This window comes from Portunus trituberculatus, chromosome 38, assembly GCF_017591435.1.
Source record: "Portunus trituberculatus isolate SZX2019 chromosome 38, ASM1759143v1, whole genome shotgun sequence".
In the NCBI taxonomy this organism is placed as follows: Eukaryota; Metazoa; Arthropoda; class Malacostraca; order Decapoda; family Portunidae; genus Portunus; species Portunus trituberculatus.
Genome location: NC_059292.1, coordinates 27,881,543 through 27,894,042, shown reverse-complemented (window position 1 = coordinate 27,894,042; position 12,500 = coordinate 27,881,543). Strand labels below are relative to the sequence as shown.

The window sequence follows — 12,500 nt, the reverse complement described above, 5'->3', positions numbered from 1 at the left end:
ATACCTTGTTGCATCTCACTAACGCTAATAACTTGAGTAGAAAATAGAAAAGTTAACCATTAAATCTTGTCATCATACTAGAACTGTGCCATCTCTCTTCTCTATCTCTAAGGATGGATGGTTATTTTCTTTCCTCTTTCTTTCTTCGCTTTTCTTTACTCCATTCTTTTACCATCTCGCTATCATGCACGCCCTCCTCTTCACCTCGTTTTGTGTTAAGGGTCTGTACACTGTGGCAAATGGAAGGATCAGTCTATGGTTAGGGGAGTGAGTGTGTGTGTGTGTGTGTGTGTGTGTGTGTGTGTGTGTGTGTGTGTGTGTGTGTCTCAGAAGGAGGCCACCAGGAACAGGAGATAAAAAAGATACGTGTTAATTCCCGGACTTAGATAAAATGATAAGGATTTAAAAGTGAAGATTGGTAATAATACTTAATCCAGTTTTCCACTGCCCCTCTCTCTCTCTCTCTCTCTCTCTCTCTCTCTCTCTCTCTCTCTCTCTCTCTCTCTCTCTCTCTTTCTTTGCCTATAAGTTATTTATGTTTTCTATAGACTTTTAAGAAGAGTTAGGTTCAGAATGTTGCATAATGTAAAACGCGTCTCGTCCTTTAGTCAAATATGTGTCAATTGTTGTAATAAGTGAGTGACTAATAACCTTCCTCCTTCCTTCATTTTTTTCTCTCTCCCTACTCACTCTGCTGCCTTTCATCCCTCTCTCGCTGCAGCCTTTCCTTCCCTCCCTCACTTCTACTCGACATCCATACTGCTGCCCACTTTCAGGTCAACTTGGACAACACAGTCTCTCCTCTCCTTACCTCTAACCCTCTTTTCTCCCGGTCCTTCCTCCTCCTCTCCTACGCTACTACCCTTGATAAACCTCTCATGCTCTCGCTCTGTCTACTGCTTTCGCCCTCCTTCAATCCCACCCTTCTCTCCAACGCTCTTGTCCACCCTTTCCCTCACTCCATCCCTCACCCCGCCCTTCTACCCCTCCCTCATTAAGTTTCATGAAGAAAGACTGAATTTTTCAAACCTTATCTGATGGTGTCGTTGTTATTGTTGATGTTGTCGGTGGTGGTGGTGGTTACTGAGACGGTGGAAAGTAGGTTTTAGTAATGTTTCCCATCAACTCTCGTCCAAACACACACACACACACACACACACACACTATAGCAAAGCTTGACAAGTATTCTTAAGTCAATGTTCGTCGTTATGCTAATCACTATTGTTTTAGGTATCTCGGTGGTCATTGCGTGTGTACCACCACGTGTATTGTTAATGGTATGCGCATTGTCTTTTATAGGAAATCAGTCGTCGCTTTTCGCTCTTTGAAAAGATTGCTCATTGCTGAGGCGGTTATTTATAGATTAGCCTGTCCTGTTTGTGTTCTTCTGTTGCTAACTAAATAGACGGCCAGATGATGGCCGTCTTGATCTTTCCATGTTATATTCTGCTTTATGTAAGAGAGGCGCTGGTGTAGGGTAACAAAAAAGGGCATAGCGAATGTGCTACAACAGCGTATATGTACCTTTAGTATGGAATGGATTATCCAATACTTGAGAAGTGTTTTGAGATAGACAGCTATGTACTGTCTCACTTACAGAACTGTTAAATTCACCTCAAACATTAAGGATGCTGGATAATTTCGAGTGTTGCATTCATTACCACCACCAAACCAAAACCATCCTTTTCATCACTACCGTCATTACCATCACCACTACCGAGAGACAGATCTGCCTGCCGCTCCACTCATGCCTCACACAGGGAGGAAAATTAAACCCCAGAACTTTTCTATGATAATGTTTTTCTGCCCCTTGTTGCTTTCTGTCAGTCACAGCAAGACTTTGTATTTGTACTAGCACTGTGAATGAAGGTTGTTGTTTGTTTGTCTGTTTGCCTGTTTATATCTGAAAAAAAATAGTTACCAACGAACTGAGATTATTTTTTTCTTTTTTAGGTTGGGGGAAGAAAACGAAGTGAACATATAAAGAGAATCTTTGTCACACTTATCATGACTGCATAGTGTTTAGTAAAGGCATGTGCTCCATTAGTGCCTCCTGATTACTGTTATACATAAAATGAGAGCAAACTATGTGATTAAAAACATTAGTTAGAAAAAATAAATGTAAGCCTCTCATTGCCTTCATATTCTCTCTCTCTCTCTCTCTCTCTCTCTCTCTCTCTCTCTCTCTCTCTCTCTCTCTCTCTCTCTCTTACTCTAAAACCTTCGTCATTTTTCGATATAATGTGAAATTTCAAAATAAAAATTGGTTTTTCTTTTTGGTAATAAATATTGATACGAAAGAAGGTATATTTCTCTAACGTTTTCCTCTGTGTACGTGTGTGTGTGTGTGTGTGTGTGTGTGTGTGTGTGTGTGTATGTGTGTAATTCACCATGGTCGTCTGCTGGTCACCCAGCCAGTCTTCCCCATTACGGAGCGAGGTCAGAGCTCATAGACCTATCTTCGGGTAGGACTGAGACCACAACACACTCCACACACCGGGAAAGCGAGGCCACAACCCCTCGAGTTACATCCCGTACCTATTTACTGCTAGGTGAACAGGGGCCAGACATAAGAGGCTTGCCCATTTGCCTCGCCTGTGTGTGTGTGTGTGTGTGTGTGTGTGTGTGTTTCACTGTTTGATCTGCTGCAGTCTCTGACGAGACAGCCAGACGTTACCCTACGGAACGAGCTCAGAGCTCATTATTTCCGATCTTCGGATAGACCTGAGACCAGGCACACACCACACACCGGGACAACAAGGTCACAACTCCTCGATTTACATCCCGTACCTACTCACTGCTAGATGAACAGGGGCTACACGTCAAAGGAGACACACCCAAATATCTCCACCCGGCCGGAGAATCGAACCCCGGTCCTCTGGCTTGTGAAGCCAGCGCTCTAACCACTGAGCTATCGGGCGTGTGTGTGTGTGTGTGTGTGTGTGTGTGTGTGTGTGTGTGTGTGTGTTTAATTCACCACAGTCGTCAGCTGGTTACCCAACCAGTCTTCCCCATTACGGAGCGAGCTCAGATCTCAAAGACCTATCATCGGGTAGGACTGAGACCACAACACACAACTCACACCGGGAAAGCGAGACCACAACCCCTCGAGTTACGTCCCGTACCTATTTACTGTTAGGTGGACAGTGGCTACACATTAAGAAGCTTGCCCATTTGCCTCACCGCTTTCCGGGATTCGAACCCGGACCCTCTCGGTTGTGAGCCGAGCGTGCTACCCACTACACTTCGCGGTGTGTGTGTGTGTGTGTGTGTGTGTGTGTGTGTGATGAGGATTTTCAGGCAGCCATATGGGACACACACACACACACACACACACACACACACAGAGAGAGAGAGAGAGAGAGAGAGAGAGAGAGAGAGAGAGAGAGAGGACACGGATGACTATGTATATGTAAAAAAAAAATATATAGAAAATGGCAAATTATAATAAAAACCTTGTCATTGAACTACTAATAGAAACATGAAACCATTTTTTTTCTTTTCGTTTTCTGGATGTTAAGGTGGGGGGGGGGAAAGGGAGGAATTTTGGTCTCACAGTCTGAGCTGAAAAATAAGCATGTCCAGGACTAATAAACATCCTCCTATTTATTCGTAATATATAGATGTATTTTATTCTAATTATGACAACACTTCGCGGTCACAATAAAAAAAAAAAAATTGCTGCTTGACTCTTGCCGTTTCGTTCCGTCCTTTCCCGGCCCATCCCGTCCACTCTCTGAGACACTCCAAGCTTGCTGTCAAGAGTATGTTCTGACCCATGTCTACACCGCTGCTCTCTCGCTACAACCAATAAATGTCTTCCATGCCTAAAACAATCAAACAGAAACTATCAACAAATTGTTAATACCAAATAGTTACAAAATAAAGTTCAAATCTTCTTTATCATACCTTAATTCTCTATCTCGTCTGTCACTTGAAGTCTTAATCTCTTTAATACCAGGACGATTTTTCATATTCATTCAGTTTACTATTTTGGTGATTTTATACAGCTTCAGAAACATATGTTGGGATTAGAATCGTAAAAACTCTTGCCATTAATCTTTTGACCTCCATAGACACTTCCTCATGCAAATAAAATCGTTTCATCATACCAAAAAACAAGGTAAAAATGTGTCTCAATATTGAAGGGGTTAATGTGATCAACACGCTTGTCTGTGCCTTACCTCACCTCGCCTTTCCTACGTGACCACAGTCCCCTGCACCTCTCCGGACTCAATTTGCTGTGGGAGTGAAGATGTTATTAGTTAAGTAAGAACAAAGCTCGCCTCCTAATACAGCGCCTCTCTCTTGACCGCCTTCAACATAACATAATCGATTAAACCACTACTACACTAACCCTCTGTAGAGCCTCCTGAGTGTCGTCCTCCAACTTCCTGATGTCATCAAGGGTGAGGCCGTACCACTGGTCCAGCCAACACACCACCTGCCTGAGGACACACAGGATATCAGAGCCAGGTAAGGTTCCCTCTCATTGGCACAATAAAAGTAACATTCAGATAGACAGATGGACAGACAGATAGGCACACAGATAGATAGATAGATATGTAGATAGGATAGAGATAGGAGAAGAAATAAAGGATTGAAGCTTCATAAAGGTAGATTAGAAACCATATAGATAGGAAGGAACTGGTTCTCAAATGGAATGGTGGAGGAATGGAACAGACTCAGTAATCAGGTTGTTAGTGTTGAGTCGTTATGGAACTTGAACCGCTTCAGTTCCATGACGCGTTTCCATATTCTTTCTGCTTACTATTGGTGATTTTATACAGCTTCAGAAACTTATGTAGGGGACTGAAATAGTGAAGACTCTGGCCATTAATCTTCAGACCTTCATAGACCCTTTCCTATGTCAATAAAATCGTCTAATCATACCCAAACTCAAGATGAATATATATCCCAGTACTGAAGGGGTTAAGATACGGTAATTCTATGGGTGAGGATGATATGGGGAAATAGGTAGTAGACACATGTAAACCTGATTCTTTTTGCAGCTTCCCTTATTTTCTTTTGTTTTTATGTTTTTGTCTTCTTTAATTGTATGCTGAAGAATTATAGAAGAACATCAACTATTTATCATTGTAGTTTGTGTTGTCTGTGTTGTGTCGTATGAGGAATGAGAAAAAACCGTATTTTTAATCATTTGGACAGAAATTGCATGAATACCAAAACTGCTTTTCGTGGCTTTGTACTATTTTGCTGTACTAATTACTGGCATTTTTTTTTTATACCATGGGGTTTTTGTTTTGAGCATATCATCACCTTCATCACCATTATTATCACTGGCCTGCGACTTCGCCTGCTGGCTCACTGATTGATATTGTTGTGGTCTTGTGAGTGTAAGTAAGACTTCATTATGATGTTTGAAAGATAACATTTACGCTGGAATGTGTTGCAAAGTATGATTGGATGTTTTGTAGTACTTGTTATTATTTTATCAGCAGAATTATTCATAATTACCGCAATAGAATACAAATGTCATTTGCAATAAAAGGGTTAAAAGAGGCGGTTCAAGGCACTTCAAAATTCTTATCAGCGTTACCTGTGGAATTTTAGGAATAATCGCCTCTCGAAGTCATGAATGTGCCTCTCCACCCTCGCCTGCAGCCCGAACCAGCGGAAGTCTGCAGTGACCAGCTTGTAGCACGTCATTACTGGCTTCACCTGGGGGAGGGACGCACGCTCATATATTGTCTAAAACTTTTACCTGTTCACTTGTATGAGACTCAAACTATAGCACGACCAGAACACACTCAGATTTGGAGGCTGAAATAAATGAGCTCAAAGTCTTCATTTGAACTTCTTTTTCACTCGCACTGTTGCTGCCGCTGCCTGACTCACCTTCTCCAGCCAGTGTGTGCCTTGGAAGGGTCCGCGGCCCGTCTTGTGCGAGGTCACCTTGGTGGGGTCCTCGTCGGGCTGGTAGTCTGTCGGGTTGACCGCGTCCTTCACGATGTCCACGCGCACTACGCTCGTAGACCGCCACTGTTCCGCAGGAAGCCTGTGGATCTGACACCGAGACACACGTTGTAGGTATTTACGGCAGTAATTTAGAGGCTCCCTACTTAAGCTAATAAAGCAGTTTTCTTATGTATCTCTATTTCCAACGAAAGTGACACCTGTCCTTTTTTTTCATGGCAGGGGTGATTACCTGGAGTTGCTTTTGACGTAGGTATCTTAGACCTGCTCTCTTTCTCTCTCCCTCCACATACACGCCTCCTTCATATACACCTGCCATTACTCCTTGTCCCTTATCTCTTGCCCCTTACCCCTTGCCCCTTGCCCTGTTCCAGCCTACTGAAGGACACCGGAGGTTATATATATATATATATATATATATATATATATATATATATATATATATATATATATATATATATATATATATATATATATATATATATATATATATATATATATATATATATATATTCGAATCCCGAAGGCGGCGAGGCAAATGGGCAAGCCTCTTAATGTGTGGCCCCTGTTCACCTAGCAGTAAATAGGTACGGGATGTAACTCGAGGGGTTGTGGCCTCGCTTTCCCGGTGTGTGGAGTGTTTTGTGGTCTCAGTCCTACCCGAAGATCGGTCTATGAGCTCTGAGCTCGCTCCGTAATGGGGAAGACTGGCTGGGTGACTAGCAGACGACTGAGGTGAATTACACACACACACACACACACACACACACACACACACACGGCCCGGTAGCTCAGTGGTTAGAGCGCTGGCTTCACAAGCCAGATGACCGGGGTTCGATTCCCCGGCCGGGTGGAGATATTTGGGTGTGTCTCCTTTCACGTGTAGCCCCTGTTCACCTAGCAGTGAGTAGGTACGGGATGTAAATCGAGGAGTTGTGACCTTGTTGTCCCGGTGTGTGGTGTGTGCCTGGTCTCAGACCTATCCCAAGATCGGAAATAATTAGCTCTGAGCTCGTTCCGTAGGGTAACGTCTGGCTATCTCGTCAGAGACTGCAGGAGATCAAACAGTGAAGTGAATTACACACACACACACACACACACACACACACACACACACACACACACACACACACACACACAGGGGTTTTATATATGTGTCTTCTAATATTGTATTACTTCTGGGAAGTGCGGCAAACTGGAAGGCTACGGGCCTCCCCGGTCGGCAAAAATATAAGCTATCGCCACTGGCCCCCTACTAAACTCCCCCATCATCTACGGCAGTGGTTCCCAACCTGTGGTACGCGTACCACTAGTGGTACGCGAGGGCCTTCCAGGTGGTACGCGAGCACTTTCGGGGTCATGAACGATTTTTAGTTATTTTTTACTTCACAAAAATGTTTACTGCCTATGGCCCTAACATAAAATAAAATGATTTCCGATGTGCTGTGAGCAAAGTCATGCCCCGCATTGACCAGCTGGTGGAGAAGAAGCAGATGCAGCCCTCGCATTGAGTTGAATTTTTTTTAGTTCATTTGTGTGTTCTACTTGTAAAATTATGGTAAATAAAGTAATATCTGATCGAATTGAGTTTCTCTGGAACCAGGTGGTACGCGGCGACTGTACAGGACCTCCAAGTGGTACTAGATCACTAAAAGGTTGGGAACCACTGATCTACGGTAAGGAGGCTGATTCAGCAGTTGTCCTTCACGTCACTTACGTTTTCTGTGGTCCCCGCGTCGTCCACGTGCAGGCTTTCGATGACCAAGTGGAAGTTGCTTTTCATGAAGGGATTCTGAAACACAGATGTCGCGGCTTAGTGAGGAGAAGGGATGGCGGGAAACGGAGCTTAATAACACAATTAACAAGTAAATACAATAATAAAGCCCGTTGCATCCTTAGTATCTATCATGTCCCCACGTCTGTGTGACCTTAGATCTTGAGGCAACATATTCTCAAACGTTCTGGCATCACACTTCTGTTTCTTTTAACAATCCCTACTGAAAGATATCCATGTTTGTAAGGATGACAAGATGGAAGGAAGCACTGAATACTGAAAGATATCTGGATCTGCATTTTTAAAAGATTTATTCTCTCATAAGGTCTATTTTCAAAGGTTACAGGGATGGTTAACCAAATCTTCATGGCTATCTTTCCCATTAATGATGTGAAATCCTTGTTGAACTGTCACTAGACACACAAAGGCACTTGAAAACGACAGCAACTTCCACTAAAGCCTGTCGAAGCAATCAAGACAGACGCAAACAGTTGTGAATAATACACTATTTAATGATGATTTTCGAAAGTCTTCCATTCATGAGACGTGCGAATGAAGCACCAAGCTGAAATAGAAGATGATTAAACCGTAATCAGGCAAATTACCCACAGCAGTCGAGATGGGACGCTGAAATGTTTTAAGATTGTCCTTCCTGAAGTCAGACATTTCTCAAAAGTCTTCCATTCGTCAGACGTGAGCAAGCAACACCATTCTACACCAGAGAGACACATTTCAGTTCCGTGACTTACCGAGTAGACCGTCCTGCTGTAGGGGTAGGCGTTCCAGGACTTCTCGTGGATCTGCAGAGCCTCCTCTGGCGCCAGCATCCGGATGAAGAGTGGCACCTTTCTGTGGCGGAAGGGAACATGTCACGTGGCAGGTCATACAAAACAGCTAGGTCACGGCGGGCGGGCGATCTCACATCATTCCCGCCTAGCTTCTTTTGTTTTCCTGGCTCATCTAAAGTCCAAATTATGTCAGATTTTCAAGCAAACCTCCTGTCTTTCCTTCCACTCAGTAACTGCAAAGATAACTCATCCTCACAAGGTGTTTTTCTTTATCTTACTCATCTGAATTAAGTTGAAAATATGTTTAGATAATACGTAAGCGTATAGGTAGACAGATAGACGGATGTCCCCCTCTTAAGACCGGCGGCACGCACTTCTTGAGATAGTATATCTTGTAGGTGTACTGGCCGCTGCTGTAGGCGCCGTGGAAGAGAGGCTGGTCTCTAAAAGGTTCATTGGTTACCACCTCTACGCCTTCGCCTCCCCCTGTCTCCCGCTTGCTCATCTCCGCCACGCCATACAGCTGCCCCACGTGGTACTGCCGGGAAGGGACGCTTTATAAGTAGAGCCATAAAAGAACTTACGACTGTGATCGGTTCCAGCAAATCAATCGTAAGCCGATCTGATCACAAGTCTACCAATGTTATAATTACCTTAGGTATATTATTCTCCCATCCATATTTCCCACTCGTTCAGATATACGTAGCTACATAAGCACTTACATTACGTGTGTGTGTGTGTGTAATCCACCCCCACTGTCGTCTGATGTTCACCCAGCCAGTCTTCCCCATTACGGAGCGAGCTCAGAGCTCATAGACCGATCTTCGGGTAGGACTGAGACCACGTCAACACACAACACACACCGGAAAAGCGAGGCCACAACCCCTCGAGTTACATCCCGTACCTATTTACTGCTAGGGCCACACATTAAGAGGCTTGCCCATTTGCCTCACCGCTTACCGGGACTCGAACCCGGCCCTCTCGATTGTGAGTCGAGCGTGTTGACAACTACACTACACTGCACGTGTGTGTGTGTGTGTGTGTGTGTGTTTCACTGTTTGATCTGCTGCAGTCTCTGACGAGACAGCCAGACGTTACCCTACGGAACGAGCTCAGAGCTCATTATTTCCGATCTTCGGATAGGCCTGAGACCAGGCACACACCACACACCGGGACAACAAGGTCACAACTCCTCGATTTACATCCCGTACCTACTCACTGCTAGGTGAACAGGGGCTACACGTCAAAGGAGACACACCCAAATATCTCCACCCGGCCGGGGAATCGAACCCCGGTCCTCTGGCTTGTGGAGCCAGCGCTCTAACCACTGAGCTACCGGGCCGTGTGTGTGTGTGTGTGTGTGTGTGTGTGTGTGTGTCTCCTATAAAGTAGTGGAAAGATGAATTGTTGAGCTAGATTCAGTTACACGCCACCAATGACACTCTCGCTTCCTTTACCGTAGCATTCCGTCACTCACACCACCGTCACTACGACCACCAGCGCTCCATGGAAGGTAGGGCAGGCAGAGGCAGTGACGATAGGATGAGTGGAGCCTGTCACCTGACCGCAGTTCACTGGGGATACGTGACTCACCTCTTCAACGGAGAGGGGCAGACTGATGCGGCTGAAAGGGAAGAAAGAGACTTGAGTGAACTTGAGAGAGAGTATACGTATGTGTGTGTGTGTGTGTGTGTGTGTGTGTGTGTGTGTGTGTGTGTGTGTGTGTGTGTGTGTGTGTGTGTGTGTGTCGGTGGGTGGGTGGGTGAGTGGGTTGGTTGTTGGCTGAACGGTGTCTACAGATGAATGGATACCGTCTGTTTGTCTGTTTATCTGTCTATCCACCTGTCTTTCTGTCAAGATGGATGGCTGGGTAGGTAGTTGGGTGACTGAGTGTTGATAATCTGTGTGAAACTGGATGCTGTCTGTCTGTCTGTCTGCCTGTATGACTTTTTTCATAGTATTTTGTATTTATATCCGTCTGTCTATCTGTCTGTGTGGGTATATGGATGTGAATGGCTGAGTGGGTGCCAGAAATCCAGACTTCCGGTTTAGAACACTCTGGTTCTTTCCATCATAAAATAAAATGACATTCCAACGCCTTATCGCTTAACGTTATATTCTGCCCAAGCACTCGTGACATTATGGTACAGTTCCTCCCAGACCCGCACCCCAGTAACCCCGCCCGTCCCTCCGCGTCCCGCTCAACACCACATCCCCCACTGCCTGCCCCACCACTCCCAGCCACAGACTTCTCTGCCTCTCGCCCCAGGTCCACACTCAAGTCCCATGCCCCATCCCTTCCCCCACAACCCGAGTCCCGCAGTCACAAAGTAGCAAATGTTTCTCACGGTCGCCGTTTTTCAAATTAAGATTAGCTGCCTGCTGTGGCTGATGTGGGTTGGGTGAGGCTACAGACTGGCAGTGCTTTTCCTTCCTGTCAGCAATGTCAGCACGTGAACTGGCAAGTATGGAGACAGTAAGTAAACCTAATGAGAGGCGTGCATTCAGGATCTGTTCTTCACCTCCATTGTTAACATGACTGAAAATCTAGGAGGGTGGAAGGACATGATTGTTCAAGTCACATGACACGACGCTTCGGTAAAGATACCTTATTCGAATGGTCACATTATAACGTCAGTGGTGAAAAAGCGCGTTATCACTGTCGTAGATCAGCAGTGTAACGAACGATAGGCATTACCTGGCCAGAGACATTTCATTAAACCAAGAATTGAGTTTAACACGCATCGACAGTTATGACTTATATAACGTCGCATCAGCTTTATAGGAAGACAACAATCATACAACGCTTGTTTATCTGAAGACCTTGACCAGGGCGTGTGGAGTGCTGTGCCTTACTCTCGTCACTATGTCAGTAATGCTTCATTTTCCTTTGTGTCAGCACGTCAGTGGATAGTGGTGAACATCGCGCCCACCAAGAGGGAGGAAGGGAGGAATGACCCTAAGACGTGAGATTCAACAGAGTCTGCCTGATATCACTCACGAGATAATGGCAAGTAATGGTGTCTCCGAGTCTTCTTAACAAAGCAATGGACACTCCCACTCATGGACACACACACACACACACACACACACACACACACACACACACACACCGCGTAGTGTAGTGGTTAACACGCTCGACTCACAATCGAGAGGGCCGGGTTCGAGTCCCGGTGCGGCGAGGCAAATGGGCAGACCCTGTTCACCTAGCAGTAAATAGGTACGGGATGTAACTCGAGGGGTTGTGGCCTCGCTTTCCCGGTGTGTGGAGTGTGTTGTGGTCTCAGTCCTACCCGAAGATCGGTCTATGAGCTCTGAGCTCCTTTTGTAATGGGGAAGACTGGCTGGGTGACCAGCAGGCGACCGTGGTGAATTACACACACACACACACACACACACACACACACACACACACACACAAATGTAGTAGTTTTCGTAGTAGTAATAGTAGTGGTGGTGGTGGTGGTCGTCGTAGTAAGCTAGTTTATTATTGACCACAGCTTTACATTATAACCATCCCACACACTCCCCTTCATAATGTTATAATCAAGAATGAGACAGTTTCATGATAATATTTTTACTTAAATGATGCACCTGAAACAAAAGCAACACCCATTCTCAATTCCAAGATTATATTCCTTCTCTCCTCTCACTGCTTGCGTCCTCATTCCCTACTAACCTACGTTACTTCCTTTGGTCACAGTTAAGTGTGTCCTTGGCTGTGATGAAATGGTAGTGATGATGTTCCGATATGCCAGGAGAAAATGTGTTAGTGTCAATGAGTCAATTGTAGTGGAAGTTAAGAGAATGTGCTATGTTTTCATGGAAGGGATGACGAGATGGTGGGAGATGCTCATTGAACAGTTTCTACAAGTGTATTGAATAGGAAGGTTGAAATACAGAGGATAGGGGAAAAAATAAGTAGAAAAAGATGGTGGATTTGATACGTGAAAAATGAAAATAGTACAGGGGGAAGGTAGAAAGTGCTAGGATGCTTTGAG

At 44.9% G+C, this 12,500-nt stretch overlaps 1 protein-coding gene and 1 long non-coding RNA gene across 5 annotated transcripts in view; both read right to left on the bottom strand.

The window, feature by feature from the left end:
- Positions 1-2,374, bottom strand: part of LOC123515051 — a 2,670-nt gene extending 296 nt beyond the window's left edge. Inside the window, exons 1-2 of the long non-coding RNA XR_006677747.1 lie at positions 2,336-2,374; positions 1-325 (exon numbers count right to left, since the gene is read on the bottom strand). The exon at positions 1-325 is cut by the window's left edge and continues 296 nt beyond it. This is a non-coding gene — a long non-coding RNA (uncharacterized LOC123515051). The remainder of the gene's footprint in view (positions 326-2,335) is intronic.
- A 1,231-nt stretch (positions 2,375-3,605) lies between these two features.
- The window catches only part of LOC123515164 (phosphatidylinositol transfer protein alpha isoform-like), a 9,245-nt gene continuing 350 nt past the window's right edge, over positions 3,606-12,500 (bottom strand). The window contains exons 2-10 of one of the 4 annotated variants that reach the window (XM_045273653.1): positions 10,093-10,123; positions 8,874-9,037; positions 8,461-8,560; positions 7,655-7,729; positions 5,860-6,027; positions 5,561-5,682; positions 4,358-4,448; positions 4,190-4,241; positions 3,606-3,827 (exon numbers count right to left, since the gene is read on the bottom strand). In XM_045273653.1, coding sequence (XP_045129588.1) covers positions 4,200-4,241; positions 4,358-4,448; positions 5,561-5,682; positions 5,860-6,027; positions 7,655-7,729; positions 8,461-8,560; positions 8,874-9,037; positions 10,093-10,123 — 793 coding nt within the window. In that variant the 3' untranslated portion in view covers positions 3,606-3,827; positions 4,190-4,199. The other 3 variants (XM_045273652.1, XM_045273655.1, XM_045273654.1) reach the window with 3 other exon arrangements.